The following is a 15153-nucleotide window of genomic DNA, read 5'->3' as shown; positions in this document are numbered from 1 at the left end:
ATACCCTTTTGTTGTTTCTCTACTAGAACAGGTTTTCCTGCTTGAATGTTGATTATTCTCCTCATATTCTTCATTGTTGCGGCTCCTCTCTTCCCAGTCTGTCAGTAACGCTCTGTTTAGTTCCTGTCTCTATGAAGCCCCTCCTTCTGAAAAGCACACTGTGCTCTGATTGGTCGGCTGGATCAGTGTGTTGTGATTGGTCGGGCGCTTCAAGTGTTTGGGAAATGTCCCGCCTCTTACCATAACCGCCAGTTTAACACACTACTAACTAGGGATGGGACGATTACCGGTTTCACTATAAACCACGATAAAATGTACTGACGGTTAGTATTATCGAATAAAATTAGAATTATCATTAAAACCGTGTTTGATTATTGCGATTTTAATAACTTAATAAATCCTGTCCAGCCAGCAACAGTCTGGCGCCGGCGCAGCGCGCAATGTTGTTGTATTTTTATTGGAGAAGGAATGGCGGAAGGCAGATTCATGTTTTAAATCGTACATGATCACAGAAATATTATCAAACTCTGTAAACAATAAATCAACTCTGATTTCATTTTCAATACAATCGAAAACGGAGACGCAAGACGGCAAGTTGTATTTGAATGAAACGAGAGCGCGTGCGTTGTGACACATGTGCGCTGTGTTATAATGCGTTGCTATTGACGACGGTCATTTTAAGGAAGGAAATGCCACAGAATATAATCTTGCTTAAAAGAAGTGCATAGAGCTGCTCGTTTTATTTGTTGTTTGTTGATTTTCAAGTATAAAACTTGTTGAAGTGTTTTCATCGTGATTATCAGTTATTTTTGAACACTTTCATCTCGTTTGAACAAAACCGTGATAATATTGATAATCACGATAATTTTGGTCACTATTATCATGATATGACATTTTCATACCGTCCCATCCCTACCACTAACTGACTCAACCAGGCCCCGCCCCTTTATTCTGCGTATGAATTATTGAAATGAGGAATATTGTGACAAGGAGTTCAGTAACACTGACACTGATATATAGAAGAACTCTAACATGCTCGAACAGCAACATCACACACTAAAGAGAGATGAACATGGAGAAAGCAGAACAGGGGCCTGTACCATGAAGGTAGCTGAACAAACTCGGGGTTACAGGATTAGTTTTGAGTTGACAAAACCAAACCGATCCAATCAGGCTTTATTGGTACCATGATGCAGCTCATCAACTTTCTCTGTCAACTCAGGCTTTGATCCTAAAGCTATGATTACTCCACGCGCGCGTGCACATAAAAGAGTGACGTCGACACTGAACAACCAATCGCGGGTAGAGCGTGAGCAATATATTTTCCCGCGGAGGAGCAAGAGATAATCATTCAGAATTACGATGAATTTAAATATGTATTTCAAGCTCGAAACAATATGGTCTCTGCTGCCAAAGCAAGAGAAGACTGTTGGAGAAAGATTGCTGATTGTTAATGTGTAAGTTAAACAAATACGTTCTATATTTATGTAAAATTATGTATGTATGTGTAGCCTATAGGCCTATGTGTAATATAGGCTATTTTTATAATATATAAAAAATGATACATGCACATTTTTTATATATTATAAAAATAGGCTATAGGCTATTACACATAGGCTACACATACATACATAATTTTACATAAATATAGAACGTATTTGTACTACTAAGAAAGCTAGGGAATCCTAACATAAGATTAACAGAATAATAATAAAGATTTAAAATAATTCTTAACATGTTTTATATTGTATAGCACATTTGTGCAATTTGCTTTTTGAAAAAAAAAAAAAAAAAAAAATGTGTTCATGTGATGTCACCCTATCAATATATCTTACCGGCAATTTTATAAAAGCCCTCTTTTATGGACATGGCCGATAAATGTCCGGGGAACACTATTAATGAAACTATTCATGTACTCCTGCAGAGCGAGGACCACCTTACAAATGGTTCGACAAACCGTGTTTTCCCCTATAGCTTCTGTGCGTCACCCACCGTACAGGAATGTACCACTTGCAAAAAAAACAAAAAAAACCGCAACGCAATATTTGCGGTACAGTAAGTGCATGAATTCGACGTGTTAAATTCTTTATGTGCGGCTCAAGAAGTTCGCAAAGATAAGACATTCCTTCCGTGGAAAATCTGTATCTTTCATACAAGTAACTATCAGGAAAGGCAAGGGGATTTTGTCTGGCTAAAAACTCTCTCTACGAAGTGCTCGTCAAACAATTTGCGCTGAGATGTCACAGGATTTGGAAGAAAAGGTGAAGTCATTGCAACAGACACTGGGAATAAGTTACGTCACCTATATGTTTCTTTGCTCTCAGCTGATTGGTCAAACTTCAGTCTGAGATCTTGAATCCAGAACATAACCTGCCCCGGAGCAGGTTAGCCGTGCAGCGTAAGATACCATGGCAACGAACACCGATTAAAGCCAAGCTATTTTCATAGTACCTAAAACCAGGGTTGGCGGAAACTAAACTGAAACATAGCTGGCTAGCCACCTAAACCGGCTTCATGGTACAGGCCCCTGGAGCTCTTTAAGATCGTTGATATGCTCTTGTATGATGCTTTCTGAATGATCATGTTGTTTGGTTGCAGCAATAGAGATCCTGTCAGATCCTGTGAAGCGCAGAGCGTTTGACAGCGTGGATCCATTGTTTGACAATGCGGTTCCTTCCAAGGCCGAAGGCAAAGAGAACTTTTTTGCGGTGTTCGCACCGGTGTTTGAGAGGAACGCGAGGTAAAAACAAACTATGAAGTCATTCACATGACACATTCAGTGCACAGAAATCACTCCGCCGTTTCTCTTTCAATCAGGTGGTCTCTTAAAAAGCACAGCCCGAGTCTGGGAAACATGGACGCTTCTTTTGAAGACGTGGATAATTTCTATTCCTTTTGGTATGTGAATTTGACCAATAGATTTTGAGCCAAAATGGCGTCTAATTCATGCCTGAGGTGCGGAAAATAATACAAACCTTTTCCTTTCATGTCTGAAGGTACAACTTTGACTCGTGGAGGGAATTCTCATATCTAGACGAGGAGGAAAAGGAAAAAGCTGAATGGTAACTTATATTTTGTCATCATATGCTGTTGGTTAAATTGTTAGTCCACAGGGTTGTTATTACATTTATTCACATATGAATCGTGATTCTGTCTTCCACCGGTTCAAATCGATTCACAAATTCCAAAAAATTTATTTTCTAAATGTTTAATAATGTGATAAAAGGAGGAGAGAGTTTAGAGAGCGCACAGGCTTGCAACGGAGGAAGCTTATACTTGACAACAGCAGTTCATATCAATATCTTAACAAGTAGAAAATAGCCGTGAATAATGTTAGTTTAGTTAGTCGAGCACACGTCAAGCTTTCGTGTACAGGCTACTTTAGTTTTTACATCATAACCACGTTCAACATAGTTTTCTGTGGGAACGATCCAATCCCAGCCTATAAAAGAGAATGAACATGTCCGGTGTCTGAGGCTTAAGTAATAAATATTGAATGCAATGGCCCGTATTATATATCTCTAACTCAGAAAGATCAGCTGCGTTTCCCCGAAGCATCGCAAGCTTAAATTGATCATAGAACGATTACCACCAATCAACTAATGCTTTTGGGAAACACAACCCAGATCCAGATGAATCTTCCTTTCATTAATATGTCTGTCGACTTGATGCTCGCTCATTTTAATAAGTCAAAAGTAGAGTGTGAGAGGCGAATATGAACGCCGAGCTAGATTAAATTAACACAGTAATGAGGTGTATAATGTTGTTCATTTCTCTGCTGTTTGATTCTCGAATTTTAATCAAATTTCAATTTGATATATGCATAGATTTGATCATAGATTTTAAATCTATGCATATACTGTATCTAATTGAAATTTGATTTCAAAATCGAGAATCGATTTGAATCGAATTGTGGGATTCCAGAAGAGTTCCACCCCTAGTTGTTAGTCAACTAAAACCCTAAACAACCTGCATCACTTTAAAGGTATAGCGGAGGATTTTCCCGAATTTTAGAAAAGAACCGCCCTCTCCACTTTTTGAAAAAATGCACATGCGCAACACTCTCCCTGCTCCCGAGAGGGAACGCCTATTAAACGCTAGCATCGCTAATCATAGCTTACATTAACTTTTACTAGCAGTGATTTTAAATGGATTTCTCCAAATAGCATGCCAAACTTTACCTGTCGAATAGAAACTTCGCGACTGAGGCATCAGTGGGAAGCCCAACCTGTGCTCTTAGCGCACGCCAGCGTGTGAAATATTCTCCCAAAAACACTCTGGTCTTGTTTCTTTCTTCAGAGGCCTTTCTCTTCTTGTCATACAATTCGTAGACACTTTTTCTCTTGCGACCCTCAGACATTTTGAAAAAACCCGGTGAGAACGGCGAGCTTCAATGAATGGCTGAAACCGTAGCTCACCACACATATACACCTGAAAGTGCGCATGCGCAGAAAGGACGAGCACGTACGACGGCCTTACGTAAACATATCACCAGAATGATTGACAATTAGGAGGACCAATAGTCTTGATGATCCACCCGGAAAAAGAAAATCCTCCACTATACCTTTATATAAAATTGATTTAAATAAAACGTAATATTTAAAAAGTTGAATTACCATCTAATATTATTTGTCTGTGTGTTCCTGCAGTCGAGATGAGAGAAGGTGGATCGAGAAACAGAACCGAGCCTCTCGAGCTCAGAGGAAGAAGGAAGAGATGAACCGGATACGGACTCTTGTTGGTGAGTGTCATCGGGTCAGACACGACAGATCTCGCTGTGAGCGGCTGTCTGAGTCTGAGTGTGTGTGTGTGTGTGTGTGTTGCAGACACCGCCTACAACTGCGACCCGCGAATCAAGAAATTCAAAGAGGAGGAGAAAGCCAGGAAAGAGTCGGAGAAGAAGGCCAAAGCTGAGGCGAAGAAGCGGGAGCAGGAGGAGAAGGAGCGGGTCAGTGCCACTGAACATATATATATATATATATACACATGTATATATGTGTTTGTGTATATACAGTATTTACACTTGATCAATAACCATGTGATATTGTTTTACTTTTAATAGTTGAATTAAAAGTGAATTGAGTTCAATTATATTTTAATACTTTATTTTACAGTCCTGTTGTACTATGTACTTGCCATAGAAGTTATATTAACTAGCTATTTAGTAATTTACTAAACCTAATCTGACCCCATGTTAAGCTCCTGGCTAGTTATATATTGTTACTTTACATGACTCAGTACTTCACTGTAAGTGCACATACTGTGAGATTAATTTCAACTGCAATATTTATCACTTCCATGAAAATATACTTGTTTGCAATCAGCAACCCTGTTGTCTAAATCATCTCAAGCTTGGGTTATGTATATAGCACCATTAAAACAGCAGCTGCTGACCAACGTGCTTTACAACATCCGATACAATAAATACAAGCAATAGCAGTAAACTAATTTCACAAATATAAAATTAAACTGAATGGCAAGAGAAAATCAAAATACTATCACAAGTCAAATACCCAAAATATGTAATGTGATTTTTGCTGTAATGCCGTGTGTGTGTGTTTCTCTGCAGGCGCGTCAGGCCGAGGCGACAGCGGCTCGAATGCTGAAGGAGAAGGAAGAGGAGACGGCTCGACAGGCGGCACAACAGGCCAAGAAAGAGAAAGAAGCGCAGAAGAAGGCCTTCAAGAAAGAGCGGCAGAAGCTCAGGAACACGTGCAAGGCAAGAAACCTTCACTGCTTCTCACGAGCTGCTCTTCTATCACAGATTTGCGCACAACTTTTGTGATATATTGTAAATGTCAATTAAAAAACTACTGCGAAAGGACGGCGTTCCCATTAACTGATGGTATGTGATTGAATCATCTCACGATAATTCATTCCAATAAGTATGGCAACCGATGTTGGAATGGGTTTATACATCCCAGCCACCGCACTAGCCATTATTATTAGTCGAAGGAGACGTAGGCGTTTTATTCAAGCATTAAAGGGATACTTCACCGATTAGCAATGCATTAAGCTTTGTATCAGCAGAAACCCGGTAGTATTTTCGAGAGACCGTGCTTCCCTCCCTCATGTCCCCCTGAGACGAGAGATTTCTGTATTGTGTGTCTGGAAAAAAACCTCAGATGACGCAAAAATCTTCATTTAGCTCATCAGAGGCTTTTCTGTCCAGAGGCGAGAGACTACAGCCAATAGGAGGAGCTCGACCCGCATGTCTTCAACCCGCCCATAGGGGGATCTCACCATAAAACACCTCTTTTCAGTTTCCAGTCGACTAGTAGCCTAGTTGTATCATTTCTCCCGATACTGCCCTCTGTAACCGGGAGGCGTGGCTTGGGAGTGTCCTCGTAGGGCAGCGAAGCAAGTGCATTCTGGGAGTTGTAGTCTTTCATCCACATGAGCCAAAAATACATTTTCTGGCTTTTCTCAGTCTAGAAGGCGCCAACTTCACATTTCTACTACATAAATGACCCAATTTAAATACACATTCATCTTTCCAGCGATGAAATATCCCTTTAATGGCAAGGAAAGACCCTTATACTGGGAGCGGCACATATGAGGTGTTTCTCCCTCATTTCTGCTTTAAGCTCTTGATTGTGGCATTTCTTTGTGGTTTAGAGTCCAGTATTCCCGTAATACTTTTGTCTTTTATGAGTTTAATGTCTCGTCTTCTCTCCAAACACACCGCTCCATCGACGTCAGGTGACTGTAAACGCGCAAAAAACTGTTTCCATTGTAGTTTTACGAAATATTGATGTGAAAATTGATGTTTTCATTGGGCGTATTTTCAATTCGCAATTTCAATTTGTGCAGTTTGAAGGGTAATGGAAACACGGCTACTGACACTTCAGCTCTCTGTCAGCCATTCATCTCCATCTCTCTCTCTCTCTGTTTCTCTCAGACACAAAACTACTTCACAGATAATGAAGCCGACAGCGTGAGGATGATGGAGGAAGTGGAGAAACTGTGCGACCGGTTGGAACTGACCAGGTGAAGGAGTCGGGTTGTGAAAACTGTTTGCTTGGAGAGCCTTTAAATATGTCATTTAACACCTTTTTTATCGAAATGTAGGAGAATAATTGGTTTTTTTGGTATCATTTGTAGTTTGCAGACTCTGAATGAAGCTTTGTCCTCTGGGGATAAAGAACAGAGTAAAGCAGCTCTGGAGAAACAGGTGAGAGGAACACGTCTGGTTACTTCATGAATATTGATTTTGTTGTCAGCAATTAATCTGTGCATATACACACGAGAGTTTGGGTCGGTAAGGTCACCAAGGCTGCATTTATTTGATCAGAAATACAGTAAAAACACTGAAATATTATTACAGTTTAAAATATGTTTTCTATGTGAATATATAGTGAAGTGTAATTTATTCCTGTGATCAAAGCTGAATTTTCAGCATCATTACTCCAGTCTTACATGTGTGTCACATGATCCTTCAGAAATCATTCTAATATGATGAAACATTTATGATTATTATCAGTGTTGAAAACAGTTTTGCTGCTTCATATTTTGGTGCAATAGGATGTTAAAAAGACCTTTATAAATATAAAACAGTACTACTTTATACAAATACTACTACTACTACTAATAATAATAATAATAAAATTAAAAATAGCTTATTATTATAATATCTGAAATACAGACTCTTGTTATAGTCTTACTGCCATTTTTGATCAAATGAATGTGTCCTTCCTGAATAATAGCATTTAATTTATTTTGGGAAAAAGTCTTCTGGACCCCAAACTTCTGAATGGTGCTGTTTTCCTGAAGTCCTCCTGGTTCAAGCATCGAGTGTGTGTGTGTGTGCAGGTGCAGGAGGTGAACGTTCAGCTGCAGAAGGAGAAGGAGGCGGAGATCCAGGCTCAGCAAGCGTCTCGCAGCGCTGAACACGCCAGCGGAGGAGGAGGAGGAGGACTCAACAACAGAGGCTGGAATGAGGAAGATCTGCAGCTGCTCATCAAAGCTGTCAACCTGTTTCCCGCCGGAACCAACGCCAGGTGAGTCTCCATGCAAACCTGCCGTATCGCAGACCGTGCGGATGATCCTGGTGATCCTGACTGAGGTGTGCTGTGATTGGTTAGGTGGGAGGTGATCGCCAACTACATGAACCAGCACTCCAGCAGCGGGGCGAAGAGAACCGCCAAAGACGTCATTAATAAAGCAAAAACACTGCAGAAACTTGGTAGGTAACACACTTGTTTGTGTTTTATGGGCTTGAAGTTTGCTTAATTTGCTTAAAGAGGTCGTCATATACCCTTTTACAAAGCCTTGATGTTGTTGTTTCTCTACTAGAACAGGTTTTCCTGCTTGAATGTTGATTATTTTCCTCATATTCTCCATTGTTGCGGCTCCTCTCTTCCCAGTCTGTCAGTAATGCTCTGTTTAGTTCCTGTCTCTATGAAGCCCCTCCTTCTGAAAAGCACACTGTGCTCTGATTGGTCGGCTGGATCAGTGTGTTGTGATTGGTCGAGCGCTTCGAGTGTTTGGGAAGTGTTCCGCCCCTTACCATAACTGCCAGTTTAACACACTACTAACTAACTCAACCAGGCCACGCCCCTTTATTCTGCATATTAATTATTATAATGAGGAATATTGTGACGTGTTCGTTCCCGGAAGAAACTCAAGACTACAATGGAGGCGTTTCAGGGAGTTCAGAAACACTGACAATGATATAGAGAAGAACTCCCTCTGGAGGGACTTTGTCATGCTTAAATGGCAACATTACACACTAATAAAAAGATGATGTAAAAAACCATAATATGTGCTCTTTAATTTGCGACAGATCCTCACCAGAAAGATGAGATTAACCGAAAGGCCTTCGAGAAGTTTAAGAAGGAGCATTCATTCGTCCCTCCCACTGTAGACAACGCTGTGCCATCAGAGAGATTTGACAGTAAGTCGACACAGTTTACACACTGCAGGAACAGTTGAGCGTTAGGATACAAGCTCTTCTCCCACTGTGTCCTGCAGCGCCCGAGTCCAACTCCGCACCCTGGACCACAGAGGAGCAGAAGCTTCTGGAACAGGCTCTGAAGACCTACCCGGTGAACACCCCCGAGCGCTGGGAGAAGATCTCCGCCGCCGTGCCCGGACGCTCCAAGAAGGACTGCATGAAGAGATACAAAGTAAGGCTTTTTTGGGCATGACTCTTCAGCCAATGTTTTTTTTTTTTACACAAATGTGACCCTGGACCACAAAACCAGTCACATAGGTAAATTTTTTGAAATTGAGATCTATACATCAATGGAAAGCTTATTTATTCAGCTTTCAGGTGATGTATGGTTTGTTATGATAGGATGATATTTGGTCGAGATACAACTACTGAACATCTGGAATCTGAGGGTGCAAAAAAATCGAAACATTGAGAAAATCTCCTTTAAAGTTGTTCATTTATGTTGGCGATTGTGCTGCATTCACTCACAAAACTACATGTTTTATATATTTACGGTAGGAAATTTACAAAATATCTTCATGGAACATGATCTTTACTTAATATCCTAATGATTTTTGGCATATAAGAAAAATCGATAATTTTGACTCATACAATGTATTATTGGCTATTGCCACAAATATACCCGTGCGACTCGTGTAATGACAAGAAAAAGAAACAAGCAATAACATATTAGTAAGGTAGAATTAGAAGCTACCAAGTAATTCATAATGTTTTTTTTTAATAAATATTACTTCTAAAAATATTATATACAGCATATGAGATACAATCTGTGAGACACTCTTCTTATAATGCAAGTTTATTGAAAAGCGTTACACACTAGTATTAAACAAATGACAAAAAAAAGCAATAACAAATATTAGAGGTAGAATAAGGTGCCAAGCAATCAAATAAGATATTTTTAAATGATTAATAATTAAAAATATCTGAATAAAATAAATTAATATTATAATATCTTACTATATTGCAAGCTGATTGCCAAAGCATTATTACCCAGCACAAATGAATGTTTTAAAATGGTTTCTATTAAAATATCTAAATATAACACTATTATAGCAATTTTATAATATTGTACCACTTTTATTATAATGCCATTTTATTATAATAATGCAATCTGATACAGCATTGATACAGATACACACAACAAATAACAAAACAATAATGTTTATGTGTGTGTGTGTGTGTTTCTGCAGGAGCTGGTGGAGATGATCAAGGCTAAGAAAGCCGCCCAGGAGCAGGTCTCTGCTAAAAACAAGAAATGACAAACGTGCCACAGGGAAAGAAAACACACATACACTCACACAGAATGTGGTCTTTTAACTTTATTGTGTTGTTCTTTATTTTATAATAAAATAAACATGGAGAAAAAAAAGTACATTAAGTTCTCTTGTTTTTGTGACTTAGTTAATATGCAGACGCTGTACTGGTTCCCTTCCCAGTCCTCACGGCCTTAACCAGTACATGCCACTGCGGATCCGGTCATAGTCTGGAAGCTGCTCGATCGGACCTGCAAACATCACGAAGTGTTCGGTTATCAGTCATTTAGAGCAGGACTTCTCTCTTACTTCAGGTCCTGTGGCTTGGACTAGCATTACATCGACCCTCGACGGGGCCAGTTAGCATAAACACAGCCATTATGGTAAGATTTGAAGTGGATCAAAACCTTTCATCAAAGTTATACATGAATTATGAACAATACTCTCGTCTTAGGACAACTTTAACTTTTTTGATCTAGCAACTAGCGGTTAGCAAGGGGGAATCCGTCTTACTTTATAGCAGGGGTGCCCAATCCTGCTCCTGCCGATCGACTGTCCTGCACAGTTCATCTCTAACCCTAATCAAACACACTTGAAGCAACCAATTAAGGTCTTCAGGATCACTTGAAAATGAAAGGCAGGTGTGTTTGATTAGGGTTGGAGATGAACTGTGCAGGACAGTCGATCGGCAGGAGCAGGATTGGGCACCCCTGATTTACAGTATCAAATTAGACCAATCTACGTTTTTATGTAACTGACTTGAAGCAGTCTTAAAGAAAGAAATGTGATAACTTTTGTAAAACTAGTCTTAGCAGTTTATGCAACCGGCCGGTTTCACAGACGAGGCTGAAGTCCAGTCCCAGACTAAAATGCATGTTTAGGCTGTTTTAACTGAAAGCATTTCTCACAAGGTCACATTAATAAAAGCTATTTTAAATGCCTTAATTAAACTAAGGCCTAATCTAAGCCCTGTCTGTGAAACCAGGCCTTATTTTTTTTTTTTTTCTTCAAGACTGGTCATAACTTTAAGTCAGTTACATAAAGGTAAATTGGTCAAAGTAAAACTGATAAGTGCTAACTAGCTAGTTAGTCAGATTAAGACAGGCTGCGTCCGAAATCACAAGCTGCGTTTCCGTTACCCTTCAAATTGAGAATTGAGAATACGCCCGATGGAAACACGTCAATTTTGCAAAAACTCCCATTTATCGCAAAAAAGTTTACGCTCGCATGAGGTGTTTTTTCAGGCAATTCGAAAAAGAAATATTTTGCAAAACCGCGATGGAAACAGTTTTTGTGCATTTACAGTCACCTGACGTAGATGATGCGGTGTGTTTGGACAGAATATGAGACCGAGTTCTTTATTAAACTCATAAAAGATAGACGAATTACAGGAATAATGGATTCTAAACCTCAAATAAATGCCACAATCAAGACCTCGACGCAGATTTGAGGGAGAAACACCCAGAAACTCCTCATATGTGCCACTCACAAGTATAAGGGTCTTCCCTTGCCATTGATGATTGGATAACACACATACGCCTCCTTCTATTAATAATAATGGCCAGTGCAGTGACTGGGATATACATAAATCTACTAACATCCGTCACCATGATTTCTGGAATGATTATCGCGAGAGGAAAAAAATGCAGTTTGTCGCATAACATCAGTTCATGGAAACGCCGTCATTTCGCAATAGTTTTTTGTCGACATTTAGAAAAAAAGAAAGAAAAAAATCTCAAAAGTTTTGCGCAAATCTGTAATGGAAACGCGCCTACATGCTCTCTTGAGTAGGTACTTTTTGTGAATAAGTACTTTGCGAGCACTAAAAAAGTATGTTCTATATGTATGTATAATCAAGGGGGTAATCTTTCAGCCGAAACTGAAGCTTCCCCGGGCGCCGCCATTGATTAGCGGACCATCACCTGCTGTTAGCATTCCATTGACTCCCATTCATTTTGGCGTCACTTTGACAGCGAATAACTTTACATCTGAGGCGTTTAAAGACTCCATTTGTCCATTATTTCTAAAGAAACACGAAAATGTATAAAAGGCTCCATTACCATGTATCTTACGTTATGGCCCCGTAGAAGCAGTTTTTGTAAAAATAGGCTAACGATTGCGCCATAACCACGCAACTCTCTGTCACACAGTAGAGAGATTACCGTATGGACAGGAGGAGAAGCTCGCGCGCAATCGGGGGGACGTGGAGGCAAAATGACAAAATAATTTATCAGAATCCTTAGCAAAAGTTTCTCCTGCTCCTAGCTCATGGACACCTCCTACTCACACTCTCCGTCTCTGCAAGCTTCGGAAGGGAATGATTCAGATTTCTCTCAGCACAGCTACTAGAAGACAGACGGGTTGCTCACGTCACATCTACGTCGTCAAGCTCAGTTTGAGTCTGCGCAGTACGCTCGACCATCAGGAAGTGAGAGCTTCTAATTGACTTCTCTTTTCTCCGTTGAATCCAATGGGGTCCAATTTGAATCCAAAGAAATGTCCATTTCTTTTACTGTCTATGGTATAATCTGGACGTACTACATTCGCCATGTTGTCATCGTCATGTGACCTACCAGTCGCTTCACTGCCATTCACAAACCCTCTCCCGTGGCCTCATGGGATAGTAAAGTGTTCATCGTATTTCACTTCAGAATCTCACCGGAAGTAGTAAGTCATCCGGGTACTTCTTGACGAATTAATATTATTATTTTTTTTATGAGTACTGTGAAATCGGACATACTTTTGTCTCGTGCTGTTCTTCACCTACTATATAGTAAGGAAGTATGCGACTTGGGACACAGCCACTGTGTTTACGCAACCGGCTCCTGGAGTCTCTACTAACGAGCTGATGAGTTGAGTCAGGTGTGTTTAATTAGGGGAAAGTATAAAATATTTCATCATAAGAGTAAAGGTGGATACTCACCAACAGCTGCTATAGCAGGGGCTTTATTGTAGATATACTTCATACACACGTCCTTGATGGTTGTGGCGTCTATGGCCTGAGGACAGAAGCATTAACACTTAGGGTGTGTTCACACTTGTAATCCGGGTTTGCTTGGTTCGGACAAAAATAAATACATTTCCTCCTGGTCCACTTAGCGTTCACATTTGCATTTTTAACACCGAACCTAAAGGACATAGGGATTCGTTCACAACCTGATTGGTCGTCTTTTATGATGTATATTTTGCCACCGAACATCCAAAACAATGATGTGTTCTGGGATTAAAGCACTCGTTGTGTGTGCGTCGCTACATGTGAGGGTATTCTGACCATCTGAGAACTCGTGAAGAGCTTATAAAGTGTGTAAAGGAGTGAAAACAGCGGCAGGAATCCCTCCGTCACACACAGATCTGCAGTGATGCGGTTCTGATGCCTGTCCTGAACTGTGATGAACAACATCGCGACTATGATGAGGAAAAACAGGTATGCTTGAGCATTCTGTCCTTTTTAGGGTCCATCTTGTGACATCTTGTCCTGTTTTTGGTTCGTTTACATGTGTTTGGTCCGCTTGTTTGGTGCACACCAGAGTTCGGATGGCAGCGTTCACACTTATTCAAATGAACCGCACTAGCAGAGCAAATCGCTCCAGAGTTCGTTTTAATCAAACCAAACATGCCAAGTGTGAACACACCCTACACCCCTATTAGTCCAGTCATTTTAGGAAAAAAGGTTGAACAAATTGCAACAGAAGCAAACTCAACTGATTTTGTATCCTCAATATGTCCTGAGTAAGGAAAAAAAAGTCCCGAAGAATCCCATTAGGGGAAAGTTTCGAAAAACACCCAAATATAGTCTATTCATTCTTCTTCTTACGTGAATAGAGTAAAAATTTTAACCTTTAGATATCACCATGAAAATTACTGAGTTGATTACTTACATCAAGACAAACAAAAAATGTATTACATGTTTTTTATAATTGTTTGTTAACATGGACAAACGGTGCATAATCTAATTACGTATGTGCTAATTTGCATAAATACCACAACAGATCTAAACATTGGGTATCGCCGGGTGGTTTAAAGTACTTCTTCCTGCCTCTGTCTTAATGCTCATGGGTAGCCTAAATGTGTTCCATTCAGACCTTAACATTAAGTATTTTACTGTTATGTGTCAAGATTCAACAAGACATGTTCACCCGGCTATACCCAATGTTTAGATCTGTTGTGGTATTTATGCAAATTAGCACATACGTAATTAGATTATGCACCATTTGTCCATGTTAACAAACAATTTCAAAAAACTTGTAATACAATTTTTGTTTGTCTTGATGTAAGTAATCAACTCAGTAATTTTTTTTGAAACTTCCCCCTAATGGGATTCTTCGGGACTTTTTTTTCCTTACTCAGGACATAGAGGATACAAAATCAGTTGAGTTTCCTTCTGTTGCAATTTGTTCAAGGTTGACCCCCATTTTGGCTTAAAATGACTGGACTATGTTTGGACAGTCATTGTTTCGTCCCGTAAGGGCAATTCATTTTTGACGAACAATGTGTCAATTTATTTGCGCTCTAAAATCAAAATCCCAGTTTAAAAGGAAACTATCAAAAAGTAGTTTTGTAAATCCTTTTTGACCACTGGCAAGCACTGTACGCTAACTGTTGCGCGTCACGGTAATGTGCACGCATTTAAATATGAACACTTTTACTATGAACAGTTTACAATAATAATGAGTGGTAGATATTAAGTCACAAACTTTTGTAATGGGACATTATTATGATATGCAATAGATTTTTGGTAACACTTTGTAATAAGGTCTCATTTGTTAACATTACAGGATGCATTAGTTTAACAAACTAATTATGAGCAATATTTTTACAGCATCTATTAACTTTTGGTAATGTTCATTAAATTATTTTGTTATTATATGTTAGTTCACAGTGCATTAGCGAACGTTAACAGATACAACTTTTTATTACAAAAATGTATTAGTAAATGTAGAAATG

At 39.5% G+C, this 15153-nt stretch overlaps 2 protein-coding genes across 2 annotated transcripts in view; one reads left to right on the top strand and one right to left on the bottom strand.

Moving 5' to 3' along the window:
* The window catches only part of dnajc2 (DnaJ (Hsp40) homolog, subfamily C, member 2), a 12228-nt gene extending 1904 nt beyond the window's left edge, over positions 1-10324 (top strand). The window contains exons 5-17 of the mRNA XM_082166783.1: positions 2599-2740; positions 2818-2898; positions 2997-3062; positions 4650-4741; positions 4827-4948; positions 5570-5719; positions 6902-6990; positions 7105-7174; positions 7813-8000; positions 8085-8185; positions 8786-8896; positions 8974-9128; positions 10147-10324. Coding sequence (XP_082022909.1) covers positions 2599-2740; positions 2818-2898; positions 2997-3062; positions 4650-4741; positions 4827-4948; positions 5570-5719; positions 6902-6990; positions 7105-7174; positions 7813-8000; positions 8085-8185; positions 8786-8896; positions 8974-9128; positions 10147-10215 — 1436 coding nt within the window. The 3' untranslated portion in view covers positions 10216-10324. The remainder of the gene's footprint in view (positions 1-2598; positions 2741-2817; positions 2899-2996; positions 3063-4649; positions 4742-4826; positions 4949-5569; positions 5720-6901; positions 6991-7104; positions 7175-7812; positions 8001-8084; positions 8186-8785; positions 8897-8973; positions 9129-10146) is intronic.
* pmpcb (peptidase, mitochondrial processing subunit beta) overlaps positions 10261-15153 on the bottom strand; it is a 19662-nt gene continuing 14769 nt past the window's right edge. Inside the window, exons 12-13 of the mRNA XM_082166816.1 lie at positions 13133-13208; positions 10261-10460 (exon numbers count right to left, since the gene is read on the bottom strand). Of these exons, the coding sequence (XP_082022942.1) occupies positions 10396-10460; positions 13133-13208 (141 nt within the window). The 3' untranslated portion in view covers positions 10261-10395. The remainder of the gene's footprint in view (positions 10461-13132; positions 13209-15153) is intronic.

The sequence above is a fragment of the Leuciscus leuciscus genome (genome assembly GCF_965113295.1).
Source record: "Leuciscus leuciscus genome assembly, chromosome: 4".
In the NCBI taxonomy this organism is placed as follows: domain Eukaryota; kingdom Metazoa; phylum Chordata; class Actinopteri; order Cypriniformes; family Leuciscidae; genus Leuciscus; species Leuciscus leuciscus.
Note: the sequence above shows the minus strand (reverse complement) of the source record. Positions and strands in the feature narration are given on the sequence as shown.